Source organism: Castanea sativa, chromosome 2 (assembly GCF_040712315.1).
Source record: "Castanea sativa cultivar Marrone di Chiusa Pesio chromosome 2, ASM4071231v1".
NCBI classification, from domain to species: Eukaryota; Viridiplantae; Streptophyta; class Magnoliopsida; order Fagales; family Fagaceae; genus Castanea; species Castanea sativa.
Window position 1 is genome coordinate 50,979,215 of NC_134014.1, and position 15,031 is coordinate 50,994,245.

The 15,031-nt window shown below is 32.5% G+C and overlaps 2 protein-coding genes across 3 annotated transcripts; one reads left to right on the plus strand and one right to left on the minus strand.

Moving 5' to 3' along the window:
• Positions 1 to 1,624: 1,624 nt before the first annotated feature.
• LOC142625619 (uncharacterized) lies at positions 1,625 to 6,683 on the plus strand. Of its 2 annotated transcripts, none has more exons than XM_075799281.1 (7): positions 1,625 to 2,162; positions 3,479 to 3,593; positions 3,671 to 3,741; positions 4,338 to 4,622; positions 4,811 to 4,898; positions 5,655 to 5,763; positions 6,423 to 6,683. In XM_075799281.1, exons 1-7 carry the CDS (start codon positions 2,133 to 2,135, stop codon positions 6,493 to 6,495), a joined length of 771 nt encoding a protein of 256 aa, XP_075655396.1. In that variant the 5' UTR covers positions 1,625 to 2,132; the 3' UTR covers positions 6,496 to 6,683. The 2 variants fall into 2 exon arrangements, with proteins under 2 accessions (XP_075655396.1, XP_075655397.1); XM_075799282.1 differs by having other exon boundaries at positions 1,946 to 2,162; positions 4,820 to 4,898.
• Positions 6,684 to 6,926: 243 nt separating this feature from the next.
• On the minus strand, positions 6,927 to 10,013 carry LOC142625621 (ras-related protein RABH1e). The gene is made up of 6 exons (XM_075799283.1): positions 9,731 to 10,013; positions 8,677 to 8,747; positions 8,329 to 8,417; positions 8,028 to 8,139; positions 7,656 to 7,746; positions 6,927 to 7,396 (listed from the first exon to the last, which is right to left on the minus strand). Exons 1-6 carry the CDS (start codon positions 9,845 to 9,847, stop codon positions 7,256 to 7,258), a joined length of 621 nt encoding a protein of 206 aa, XP_075655398.1. The 5' UTR covers positions 9,848 to 10,013; the 3' UTR covers positions 6,927 to 7,255.
• Positions 10,014 to 15,031: the final 5,018 nt, after the last annotated feature.

Here is a 15,031-nt window from a genome sequence, read left to right on the forward strand (position 1 = left end):
TAAATTTAGAATCAACCCTAAGGAGTAGTGCAATTAGTTGAGAAACATGCCTCAGTAAATGAAGGTCACTAGTTTAAAGTTCAAACATGTTCAAGCAAGATTAAAATGGCTGTAAATCTCGTAGTTATTTGACCAATTTATTTCCAAACTTTGGGAGGAAAGTGAGTTATGCTGCCTGGTCTAATATTCAACTTATTTAGCTTAAGTACAACTTTTATAAGTATTGTGGGGGGTAAAAAGACCTTGATGGGAGTATGGGCCGTTGGGTCTTGCTAAGGAAGGCCGACCTGCTCTTGGGTTTAGGACTTGTTAGTACTACGGGTCGGCCCATACGCCGAGGATCCGAGGATCCGGCCGAGGATGTTTTTCCCCTCGGACTGACACCGGAGAACCCGGGACTTCATGGTAAAGGTTAGGGAATGACATGGTCAAGACCAATGGTTAGAGGGAGTGAACTCTTGAATGTCCTATAAGCACCGATGTTGGAGAAATATCAAAGATAAAGGCTGCTACCTCCACATTAAAGACCCTGCACCAACCACTCTGGCCGCATTAATGGGGAAGTGACACTTGAACAGTGGAAGAGAAACTTCTAGTTACTGTTCAAAGGCACTAAGAAAAGAAATATCTAGGCTAAGGGAGGAGTTGGGGCAACACGTGTATAAAATATTAAAAAGAGAAGTATTTAAAGAGGAACCTGGAACAGAAACAGGGACGGACTCTTTTGTAAGAAAAAAAAGAAACAGAAACAGAAAGAAAGAGATAATTTAAGAATAGCACTTGGCTTACGTCCGAGGAGGTTGATTCATAACATTCCTTGTTGTTTTCAAGTATTACTAGTCTTTGGCTTGTCATTTAATCCTCACATACTTCTAACCTGGGTTTCAAGCCCACACTCTACAAATTCATATTGTTTAAGGCTCATTGGGCTTGAGCCCATACCTGTTCTTGGGGCCAGGTGCAACTGTGCACTTACAAGTATAATTTTTTTTTTTTAGTGTCATTGTAGTTTTGTCCAATTTATTTTGTAAGTCAAATAAATAAATGAAAATAACCTAAGCCAAATGGGCACTTAGAGCATTTGCATCAATCAATGCAAAATAGAAAAATGTATCAATTTTAAACATTCTACTCCCAAAATCACCCACATTAGTCAAGCTAAAATTGTGTAATATTGTGAAGTTGCTACAGTAATTGTGTAAATTTACACCGATATACTATTCACTTTGCTCATATAGGTTTTTATTCTTTTTTTTCAAGATCAAAAGAAGAGAGTGGATGATAGTTATTGTGCGTAAAGAAGAAGAAACAATTAACAAAAATATTTTAATGTAATGTAATGTAAAATAAATAATTTGCCATAGGATATTTTTGAAAAGTAAGTATGCACAAAAAAAAAAAAAAAAAAAAATCTTACTTAACAAGTATCATCCATTTTAATGCTTCTTTAATTTATTTCCAAAAAAAAAAAAAAAATTGGCTCCAAAATATTTCCAAAATATCTTGTAATAGAAACGTCAGAATATGTCAATTATTTTATCTTTATCTAAGACAATAAATTCTTCTTCTATTATTTTATCTATATCTAAGACAATAAATTCAGTATGCGAATCATTGACCAAATAAATCACCTTACAATAATAGAAAATAAAATAAAAGTACCAAAGTTTGGAGGACAATAAATAGAAACTGTGAAAATTGAAAACTGGAAAACTTAAGGCCGATTTGGTCATACAAAATACATACATACATACATAATCCCGTACAGTCAGCGAGAGTGGTAGCTAGCAATAGCAATAGCAATAGCTGAATAGCAAATTGTCTAAGTCGACGACATCGTAGTCGAGAGAAGAAGTCAGTTGCTTTGTCAGACAAATCGCGCCGCTTACTTAAACAGAATATAATAAATATTTATACCGATAAAAAGAAAGAAAAAGTAATAAAGCTCTCTCTGCCCACGTAACGTTCACATCCACAGAGAGACCAGTAGACCCGAGAGAGCCTCTCTCTCTCTCTCTCTCTCTCTCTCTCTCTTTCTGCAATCTGAAATATAAGTACGAAAGGCTCTCTCTCTCTCTCTCTGTCTCTCTCTGTCTCTCATTCACTTCACTCCTTAGCTGTGATTGCTCACAATGCCAATGGCTGCTGATTCGGCTAAAGAGGTAAAAGTTTTCGATTCTCTTTTCAAAATTCCAGCTGCTTTTTCTAAGCTTTGGTTCTCTGATTCCAGCTGCATTTCCAGTTTGCTTTGTAATTGTGCTTCAATTTTCAATTCGACTGGTCAGAAGCCAAGAAATTGAACTAAATTTTCGATTTTTTTCGCTCATTTGACTCTATTTTTGTAGATAAAGCAACATAAAACTTAACAAATTTAAGATTTTTTTAGTTACTCTTAGCATTATGGAAGCATTGAAGAAATTGATGGGGTAGACCTAATTATCAGACATTATTGTTTCTTGAAATTCAGAATTGAGCTGGTCCACCTAGTCTGATTAGGCTCTTATCAACTTCTTTCTACAAGTAATTTTATTCCTTGGGACTTGAAATCTGTATTTTTTTTTTTTTTTTAATTTTGTAATTGTGTGCCAAAGGCTTTTGTTCCTTTGTATTTGAACTAAATTCTTAGCTTGTTGAGTGAGATGTTTACTGTTTAGTATTTAGTTGTGTTTCCTTTATGCTTTAGGAAATGAAGAAAAAGAAAAAAGGAGTTTTGATAAAATCATTAGTACTGAGTTAAATGTGATCCACTCTCATGTAGCTAAGATGATAAGCATTTTCTTGCTGATTCAATAGACTGTTATCTTCACTTCATTTGGTACAACAATGAGGATTTTGAATCGAAACCCTCGCATTCATTGCGATAATTTGCACTTTTTTTTGGAAGATTGGAGGGGGAGAGGACAGGAGAGGATAAGAGAGGGAGATAGAGGACAAGTGAGGAGTGGAGAGAAGATGTCCTATCTTCTTATTTGGATGTTCTAAAATTAATATCGAGGAAGGAGAAGTAGATATAATTCCCTCTTGTCTGGTTGTAGAAGGGAAAGGAAAGAAATGATAATGTATAAAGAAATGGACAAATATACTCTTCTTCTATTAAACTCTGTACTTTGAATATGTAAATCCCTTACCCTTCAAATTCCCTCAAATCCTTCCCCATCTCCTTTTAAAAGGAGGACGCCCCGTTTCCTTCTCTCTTATCCGATCCTTTGCTATTTTCTGGCTTTATGAAGACTTATTCATTTGTACTGTAACAAATGTAGAGGAATTCCCTTTTATGTAGTGCTTCCTTTGGGTACTCAAATGTCCTGCTTTGCCTGTCCATGCCAAAACATATTCTAACTTTCTAGTAGTGATGGTAGCAAATGGCTTTTAATAATTGTGGTATCGTATACGGGTCATGTAAAACCACATTGTAATGCCCCCACTCCCTAATTAGAGAATGTTTCATGCATGAATTTGACGTGTACATTGCTTGCAGGGGGGACAAAACAACCGGGGCATCCAGGATGATATTTGCAGCTTACCTGTCAGCTGTTCATGTTTCAAGCTACTAAATCAAAGTTTTGATGAGGTCAACCAGCACTGTTCTATAGGTAAAATCAGTTTCTTAATGACATACTTTATTTATTTAAGCATGCATCTTGAATGGTTCTCTTGAAATTCATTTCAGATATGTTGCCAATTCTGCTTGAGGGAGCTTCATTTCCAGCAAGACTAAGTTGCCCACTGCACAATTCACATGTAAGTTCCTCTTTTTAACTGTTGTAGATTAAAAAAAGTAATGATGAGTTTCTGTTGATTTGTCTGGGAATTTTAGTGCTTAAAAACTAAATGCACAATTCATTGCTACCCACACGCATGGACATGTGTTAGTTTGGTACTCACTAAATTTGGATTATGCTTGTAGGAACATGAATATTACTGTCACTTTTATCTATCAGAAAACATGATAAAAGGAAACAAGGATCAAGGATAATTATCAATGTTGACAAGGCAGGCCTTTTGTTGAATTTTAAAATTCTTGAAGGATGATAGACCAAGCGGGTTTATTTTACAGAATTCTGAATATTGTGTTTCAGCTTCTATAGCCTTTCTGGTTTTAGAAGCAATGATGCTGTGACTGGCATTGCTAGAGTCATGCTTCTTGATTGTAGGTTATATTTTTGGTTGTCATCACTCTGAACTCCACTAGACATCATTTTGTTTTCTTTCTAGACCAGGAGTTTTTAGACACCAAGTCCCTGTACTCATTGATTTTGATCATTCAACTCAATGGTTAATTTAACGCAAAATCAGAAATTGGAAATTGGGCTAAAATATGCTGTCTATATTTGCAGGGCCAAGATGTCTACAGCATTTCAGTGCTGTCTGGTGAAGGAAAGAGTCCACAATGTGCTTCAGAGTTGGCATTTCTAAGCTTCTTGGAAATTGCTAATCTATCTAAAAATCAGATGTGCTTGGATGCACAATTGAATTGCCAAAATTGCATTGATTTGCCAGTGAAAAGTGCTGATCCTATTTCCCCATGCATTGTTGATTTAAATATTGAAAAGGAATATTCAAAAACACCTGAAGCCAATGATGAAGCTGTTGAAAGTTTGAAAAGTGAAAGTGCACTAACTGTAAGTTTTATTGTTCAAGTTCCTATTATATAGATAGCCTTTAAATTATCTAAAATAGTATATATAAAGAAATTACAAAACACTTATTATATGATTTGGATTCTGTGGAATCATTTTATCTGTCATTAAATTAACATTGATTTAATTGTTTTCTTCTGTTTCTAAAGTTTCTACTTAATGGCTTAAAGCATTTGCAGAGGGTGTTGTGGAGACAGGCAAGCCATAAAATAGGTGGAAAACTAATGCAGCTTTTCATGAATGTTGGCACTTCAAGAGGTATGTAATTATTTATGTTACCGTTGAATTATTGCTCTTTTCTTTGTGATTTGTTTGCTGTCATAAATTCTGGTGTTGTTCTTTGTCAAATCCATACATGTTTAAATGAATATGATATACTGTCAAAAAGCAAGCTGGGCTGAGCAGCTTAGGTTTGAAAGACGTTTCATACATGAATTTCCTGATGGCTTGACAAATGAACATATTTTTGTAAGGAATGCAATAGTGAGAACCTTTTTTTAAAAAGAAGAGCATATTCCCAGGGAAAGTTGTCCATGTGGCTAAAAGCACACAAGAGAACTTCATGTTATTTTTGTTTTCCAGAAAAATGGTGAGGTGCTAGTGCACAAGCATGAGCGTACCACGACATGACACACACACAGACTAGAAACTCCACTTTTACAAGAGATATGGTTGAGCAGACTAGAAGATAGAATTATTGGTCATTATTCTTCATAATAATGTTGCGTGTAAACTTTTATCAGGTGTCTTTACCATCTTATTTCTCAGATAGCAGTATTTTGCATAATATTGAATCTTTCTTAGTTTTTTGTTTGAAGATTAAGTCAAGTTCCCAGTATGAGATGCATATCTAATAATTTTCTCTACAATTTCACTTACAAAACTACTTCTAATCACAAACTCCTAATATGCATATAACTAACTTATTGCACACTTTCTAACACTATTGTATGCTTCACTGGTTTACAACTAGGTACCTAATTTGTTTTTCAACTATCATTTCTGATTGAACAGATAAATTAGTGACTGAAAGGGCTCATGATACTCCAAATAATCGATGGAGAAGATATAAGCGTTCTACCTCATTTGATTCAAGAAAGATCGTTCTCCTATTTTCAATCATGTAAGCTCCAGATCCTCAATGAAATGATGATAGTGACAGTAGGGAAAGTACTGCTTTCCAATGATATATGCTTATATCCATGCTCTGGTTTGAGCCTCCATTTCATATTGACATAATTATGAACTGTGAATGTTCCAGTATAACTATCATGATACATTCTCAACTTAGAACTTGTTGGAAATGCTTGCTTTAGTATTAGGACACCCCAGACATAATTTGTTGTATGATACTAATGATGAAAGTGGGAAAAACATGTGAATGGGTTGTTGGCTTGGTGTCAATTATAATTATAGGATTGTACGCCATTAAACACTTGGGATTTAAAGCATACAAAATGGCTTTTCATTTAAGATTTTAGAACTACATGCCGGTATTACTGGCATTCTCGCTAGAGTGCTCTGCAATTTCAAGTTTCAAGCCCTACACCTAGCCACACATTCCATAATAAAAAAATGGGTAAGGGAGAAAATCTTGAACTTCAATGGGTACAGGAGGAGGTGTTCTTTGCCAGATGGGTTTATTTGCTTGATGAAGCACTTTTTACTGAACTTTTTAATACCAGCTACTGGCAATGTTTTTCCATTATGGACGTGTATGTCTTTTCTATGGGTTTCCCCCTCTGTTGACCATTGATTTAATTAGGTGTTTCTTTTTTTCAGGTCAAGTTTGGGAACTTTGGTGCTGATATATCTGACATTGAAAGTTAGGCAGAGTATTGATGGTTCAACCTGATTGTTCAACCTGCTTTTGTGTATTTCTCTTCAGAACTACTTTTGAAGATCTCTTGTCCACAGTGTTAATATGAAACTGTTTTTGGATGTCCTCTGTACATGAGTAGTAATTATCATTCACAATTCTACTAAATTTTCTGTAATATGCAACTATCACAGCTTATCTCAGTGTTCATATTTCAGCATTAAGGGCACCGTGCTATGCATATCTGATGTGGAATATTGCCACCTGCAATTATTATGTCAATAAACTAGTATGCAACTACTAGCATGCCACCACTATGTGATGCTGCCAATTGCATATGCTAATCAGTTACTCATGCTAATAGTCAATCAGTCTTCACATATGTTAATGCTACCAATTCCATCTACCACTTCCAATATATCATTGACCTAAATACAAGGTATGTGTATGTTATACCCGAAGTATACTGATACCTTCTTATATGTAATAGTATATCGATATATCAAATAGTATCTTTTGTAATAAATGAGATACTGAAGAGAGTTTACCCGTCACACTAATAACATTTGGGAGAAATTTCAAGACAAGTACTGCAGAAAACAAATGCTAATGGTAATAAAGATTCCAAAATATCAACCGCAGTTTGTCAGACCAAAACCATTACTACCTTTGTTCACTAAACGCTCAAGTCTGCCGCAACTTCATCTTGCTATAAAGTGCCTGATCTCACTCAGCTTTCATATCTGAACAGCGTCTCTCTCTCTCTCTCTTAATCTTCTGAAACAGATACGTTTCTCTAGCACCGGCAACCTCCTTGCTGCTCTTGATGGGATGAATTGACAGTTGGTTTTAGATTTATGTCAACCATTTCTTCCTGTTTTGTGGAAGAAAGGGTTTCCATCCCTGGCAAGGCAGCAGCAATCTTACGGAAGAGAGGCTGCAATTTTAAGTAATGGAAGTTATCAAAAATATAAGAAACCAAAACAACATTACACAAAAACAGACATGTATCAGAGGATGGGATCATTGCAAACTAAATGGGATGGTCAGCATGGACTTAAAATTTCCCACTAGAAATATACTAGAAGAAATGCCCTTTGAGTGCAATGACATAAGATGAGATAATAGATCACTCCCCACCCTAGAGTTACAAAAGATATGAAGCAATTAAGGATCTGCTATCCCCTAAAATTTACCTTGATATTGAATCCTGCTTTTGCACTGGTTTCTATAAACATGATTCCAAACTCACGAGACTTGGCATCTCCCTCCTCTATAGATACTTGCCTGTTTGATCACCATAACAACATAATCAGGAATTCCTTTGTACTAATGACAACAAAACTGCACTTAGCAACAGCAAAAAAATGACAACAAAATTCTCTTATGCTCTTTATGATCAATGCCAAAGCATGCCAACTCACAGAAGATAAACCAGTACTGTCTAGTGTTTTGTTAATGAGGTTTATCAAATCTAAAGAAACCAACTAAAGACATAGGTCATGTTGACTCCCATGAATAGAAACTGAAATTATTATACTTGAACAGATAATCTGTTAATTCCTCACCTTTTATCAACAAGATCGGTTTTGTTCCCAACAAGTACGATGATGACATCACTGCCCCGTTCTGTACGTACCTCTTCAACCCACCTATTAATATTCAGGAATGACTGCCTATCTGCATTATGACAAATTAGTTAGGAATTAGAAAACTATGTTCATCTGTATGGCAAAGTATAAGGAAAAAGCTTTTAGCTTCTTCTTATCTTCCTGAAATGAACTCAATTTGATAGAGAAAGCTTGCAAGGAGTGTTCCCCAATTTTAAGGAAACAAGTAAACTTCTCTTGAGCTAGACTAAATACTTACTTGCTACGTCATAGACAATTACGGCAACAGAAGAATCTCTGATGTAGCTTGGAATGAGACTCCTAAATCTTTCTTGCCCAGCAGTATCCCTGTGATGTATATTATCATATTATACCAACAAAACTAAACGGATATATACATTAAATTCATAAATAGAAAAAATTGGAAAAACAACTTGGGTATGTCACCATAATCAGCCACTTGACAGTTTACTATCTAATGTTCATTACAAACATTGTAAAGCATGGCAAACATTGCTTGCTAAGCCCTAAGCCTGACCAACATTTATTCTGTCAGCAAAAATCTTTTAACTTGGGAGAATGTTTAACAAATGGTGATTCATCTTACCAAAGCTGCAAACGAACTGTCCGATCTTCAAGGTACATTGTTTTTGACAAGAAATCAATTCCGATTGTAGCCTGCAGTTTATGCAGCTAAGCATTAGGCAAAAGTTTAATAATGTGGAAATCTAATTTCCATAACCAAATTACCTACTTTAATCATCTTCCATTAAACCTAACAAAAAATAATGGGCACTAACTGGTGGCAGAGTATAACAGCAATGTCTTTGAACAATTATGAGTAATCAGCTCATACACACTTACTCCAATCTTTGCCTGAATCCTTGTTCTAGATTAACAACGCAAAACTTCATGTTTAATTCGTTTTGATTTTTCTAGCGTAGCAACTAAATGAAAAATACATTCATCCCATTAAAGGATATATAAGCATTTACAATCTATACATAAAGAAACAAACATATATATAGATTTTTTTCCCCTAAAAAGTTAAAATTCAGTTTTAATTGAATACACCACAAACAACAATAAAAGTGAACCAAAAAAAAAAAAAAATTCAAAGAAGGCACAAGTATAATTACAAACCCTTCAAGAGAACAAATCTTCGGATCCAAATTAAAAGGTTCAATAAATAAACTAATAATCCCTTGAAAATTTGTAAATATCATCCAAGATTCTAAAAGTATAAATAATGATTTCACATGGGAATTGATAAAAATCACGTCTTCGAAACTCATTTCTATCTTAACTTCTCTCTCAAACAAAAATTAAAACATCGCACTCATTGCACAAAATTCTTATTTCTGTGAAGAATGGAACACGCAATTGGGAGACAGCTCTACCCTAATTTTTTGAGAGGCTGGTTCTACACATTGCTTGCACAATAAGAAATGTATAAAATAAAAAAAAATAAAAAAAAAACACGATAGTTCTAATAATGTAAAAGAACGAAAAGATTGTTATAGAATGATGAACGATCCACGTGAATTTCCAAAACGACAAAACTCATGTTAAGAATCCAAATCACAAATATTTATATATGAGCATTCAATAACATGATGAAAAGAAAGAAAGGTGAGAGGTCGTGAGAGTCAGAGACAGACCTGGTAGGTGGCGTCGAATTTATCGTACATGAAGCGAGTAATGATGCTGGTTTTGCCTACGGATTGGTCACCCAAGAATACCAGCTTGTATTTGGCCAGAGGAGACACAGCTGCCATTTCTTTCTTTCCTTCTTATAGAGTATTTCGGGTATGTGGGGTGTGCAGGTTAGGCTCGTTAGATCTGAATCTCAGAAAATTTTCTCTCTCTTCTGAAAATATGGATGAGAGAGAGAGATAGAGAGAGAGAGAGAGAGAGAGAGAAAGAGAAAGGGTGACAAGAAAGAATGAACGTTTTTGAGTTGAATGTATTTATAGTTGTTTCTAGGAGAAACCGCCATACACGACGAAGTCGAAGACGGCAGAAGAAAACAAAAAAAAGTCAAATCTTTCAACTTATTACCTTCTAGTTATTACATTCATGTCTATCAATATTTTTTTAAAAAAAATTAATTCAACTTATTTTTTAATAATTACAATGAGTGAGAGATTTCGAAGATGGTTCGACTCGTAACTTGTAAGGGAGAGCAAAGAATGTCAATGAGATAAATATAAATCAAATTGTTTAAAGAATGAGTAATTATTCAATATTATGAGAGTATATATGTGTGGTTAATGATTATCACTACTCTATTTTATTTTACTATTTTAGTGAGTCGTGTCAATTGAATTTATCATGATCTATCATTTATGTGAGATAAGAGAGTATTATGTTTTTGTATCTTGAGAATATTTAATAATTTTTCTTAAGGTGAGTGAAAAGCTGCATACTTTAAATACTAATTAGGGTGCGATGTATTGTGTATCTCAACTAGAAATTATTTAAAACAATTATCAATTACCTAGAAAACATTTGCCCAAGATGGTTGAAGCCCAGTAAATATCTATCTAATATAGCATGTATCTCAATTAGTTTAGTTAAGTCTCTAATTTTTGTCCTGATGATCCTAAGCATGGTGAAAATCAACTTTTCTATTGGCACTTTGCTTTTGCTATATAAGGATTGATCCGAGTGTGTGTGTGTTTTTTTTTCCTTCAAAAAAGTTATTTGCGCCCTTTTATTAGTCTTTCTGAATGATCAACAAACGATATGACATAAATATCCCATTGGCGGTTAGACCCATTGAGCAAAGTAGGCAAACAACTATTTTCATACAGAGAGTATCACTTTAATTAGAGTTTCCATCAATTTGGAGATTTTTTTAATAACCTTTCCATTTAATCAACTTCTTTCTGCCTTTATGTCCAATTTTCTAGAAATTTTTTAATAGCAAAAGGCGTTTTTTTTACTATTCAAATATTGTTTCTTTTATAGTAAGAGTTTGGGTAGCATTATTTTAATCCAGAATTATCATTTTGCTTTGCAAATAGAAAATGTAGTGTGTTTGGATATATTATTTTTTGCTAGCTTATTTTACTATTTAGCTTATTTTTGTTATTATTCATGGTCTCACTATACTTTTTGGTACTATTTATGGATCCCGATGTACTATTTCAAACTTTTATCTTTATCTACAATACTTTCAGCAAAAAAATTTTAGTTTTAGCAAAATAAGCGGATTCCAAACAAACTCATATGTGCCAAAAGCCCAAAAGACAAACTATTTGTCTTAAATCTCACTCTTACTTTTACAAATTTTTTTTTTCCGACTGTTTTTGTTATTATTATTTTTCTTTATTTATTTATGAAATGTACAAATGTAATACTAAATGGCAAACTAGTTGACCTTCACTATTAATTAAGTAGCTTCATTACTCAAAGAAATAATTAAATAAAATAATCAAGTAGCTTCATTGTGTAAGCATGCAGAATCTACACGAGGTAACACGACACTCTTTTTTGCCCAAGCCCACAACTCCAGAATCTACACGGAGCTCAGGTTACATTTACCTCTTTGGCCTTTTTGGATATGATAAATACTAAAATTATTACAAATTTGACTGTACACAATACAAACTCACGTTATAAAAATGTGATTGACAGATTTTAACAACTTAAAAGCATTAAAATGTTTGTATGATTACTAATATTTTATAATATATATATTTTTTAGAAGATGGTAACTTTTACTATTAAAATAATTTAGCCAAATAGGGTAAAATTACAATATTGAGATGTAGAAAAACATTTTCCATTCACACTGATAAACCACTAACATATCTAATAAGGTTATAAAATTGTCTTGTCTCATAGTATGGAAAAAAACTAAAATCAACAAAGGCTTTTGTGAGGTTCTTACTTCTTTAGCCTCAGCAATCAAACTGACTGAATGAAGCATTATACTCATCTTCCCTCTAATACATCAATATCTAAATTTTATGTAGTAAAATTAATAATGTTCCTAATATCACTATTTTTTATACTTATTTCTTAGCTCATGTTAGGTTTTGAATAAAATTTTATTTATTATTTTTTTTAAAAGGATATTCAAAATTCTTTGAATATATAACTATTCCTCGAACATAAAAGAGTAAGAAATTTTCCAAAAATAGAGGTTAAATATTTTAAATCTAGGACCTCATCAATCTCATCCGATGCCAACCTCTCATAAAATAGATTGTGTAAATTTTACACGAACACGTGCATGGATATGTACGTGCAAATGTGCAAGTTGAACATGGGAATGGAATAAATCCATATGATGCTGCAGGGTGCGGAAAGCAATCCCATCCCATCCACTAAAAAATTAACTATCTTGTAAAGAAAGCAATGAGTAGTTCTACGACTATAAATTATTTTATAATTTTTTTTGAAATAACTCTAACGTGACAGACTATGAGTAATAATTTATCACTTGCACATAGATTCACTATTTTTTCTTCACCAACTACACTTTGCCTCGTTAAAATTATAGAAAGAAGTTGTGAAAAATTTTCATGACGCAGGCTTTTTCGAAACCAATTGGGGGATGGGATTTGTTGCTTGCAGCTTGCACACAATAAACGAGAAATCTTACAACCAAAAGACTAACAATTTATTTAAATCCAAGAGTACTTGTCTGTCCTTGTCTTTCAACTGTTCTCTTATTATGAATAAGTAGCTTCATCTTACGGCAAAAATGGAGCCTAACAACATGGCACTTCCTCCGCCACAGCTTATGAATCCAGATTCCAGAGGATGGATTAGTCATTATTAGTGTCATGGTAGGGTGAGAATTTTGACTGGAAATAAGATTGTGTAAGTTCTACACCAGCATGTGCAATTGCGCATGAATTTGTCAATGCAGTCATGCTTATGCAACATGCAAATGGTAATGAAAATATGCTTTTATCACTTGCTTCATTGCTTGTATAATTGAAAAAGTACCATATTTTAACCAATTAGGCTCAAAACTTACCCGTATTTAGGTTATGTAAAATTGTAAAAACATACATTGTTGTTTATAGCAACTACGTAAATTTACATTGACGCTATTAATTTTGAATTTAGTGTTTTATTATTTCTTTATGTATCTCAAAGATAAGGAAGAAAGTTAATAATAATTGTTGTGTGTGAAGAAAGATAAATAATTTTAAAAAATTAATATTTTAATAGAAATGTGGTGTAAAATAAATAATTTGACGTAGAGTATTTTGAAAAGTGAAAATGTAAAATAGAAAAAAATAGGCTCTTATATTAAAATAAACCAGAATTTTTACGTGCAAATACTTAAAGCTTGAATATGAGAAGTAACTGATTTAAAATAAAATAATAAAAAAAGAATCAACATCCATCCAAGCCATTTAAAGGTGGACAAAGCTTTGATCCAATGCATTGTACAAGAATTGATGATGTCACATGCTTAATTTTGGATTCGCATATGAATCATATCGTGTAGTCATCTTCTTTTATGATTATCATGTTATTTTGCCTGTGATAAATAGAAATTTTACCATAAAAATAATAGTTTTTCATTGCAATTTGGGGTGGTCAGGCACTCATTTGGGCCAACCCACCAAATTGGTGTCGCACAATTGAGCTGTTGACAGTGACCGGGTAGCAGTCGGAGGAGAGCCCGTTATTTTGACATGGGCCAGAGCAATTATCGACTGTGAATTTTGAATTATGACAATACCAAACTGACCATATATATATATATATATATATATATATATATATATATATATATATATATATATCAAATACAATATAATAAAAATTGGGTTTAGATGTCATGTTTGCACCAAGTGGCAGTACTAAGTTGCAGAAATTTTTTTAGATTTTAAAAAGAAAAAATTTACATAAAAAAAGTCTAATGCATCTTAAATTGCGGCAATATTTATAGAATATTTTAAAAAATAGATATAATTTTTTTTCCTATCTCTTTTTCCTATAATTTCTAAATTGATAAAAATCTTAATTTAATTACGATCCAAATTCTTTTCTCCATTTATTTCTTCTTAATTTCCATCTTCATCTAATTTTTTTTTTCATTTAAATTATATTACTACACCTATTAGCCACAATTTTTTGGATTAAAAAAAAAAAAAGCAGCAGCGTGATATATGATTGAGTTAACTTGATTATTTTTCATACCTCCACAAATTAAGTTTGAATCCAAGAGAAATTGAGTTGAACTAAAACTATTTAAGAATGCTAAAATCAATCAATAAAAAACCAAATTACTATACGTAAAAAAAAAAAAAGATATAATTTGTTTTTTTCTTATCTTCTTCTCCTATAATTTCTAAATTGATAAAAATCTTCATTTAATTACAATACAAATTATTTTCCTTATGTATATCTTCTTAATTTGATTACCATCCAAAATCTTTATCTTCATCTAATCCTTTTTTTTCATTTAAATTATATTACTGCGCCTATTATTTTTCACACCTCTACAAATCAAGTTTAAATCCAAGAGAAATTGAGTTGAACTAAAACTATTTAAGAATGTTAAATCAATCAATAGAAAAACCAAATTACTACACGAAAAAAAAAAATAGTAACATGATATTTGATTGAGTTAACGTGATTCTTTTTACACCTCCACAAATTAAGTTTGAATCCAAGAAAAATTGAGTTGAACTAAAACTATTTAAGAATGCTAAAATCAATCAATAAAAAAAATCAAATTACTACACGTAAATTTTTTTTTTTTATAAAAACAGCGTGATATTTGATTGAGTTAACGTGATTATTTTTCACACCTCCACAAAATTAAGTGAAGAACTGTAAAAGGAAGGATTTGGCTTTTTCAGTGAGAATAGCTATCTTTTTTTTCTTTTTTCTTTTTTCTATTAACGTAGTTCAATTATTACTTAAATTCTATGACTTTTTAAAAATATTTTACATAATGCAATTCATCTTAATTATTGATGTAT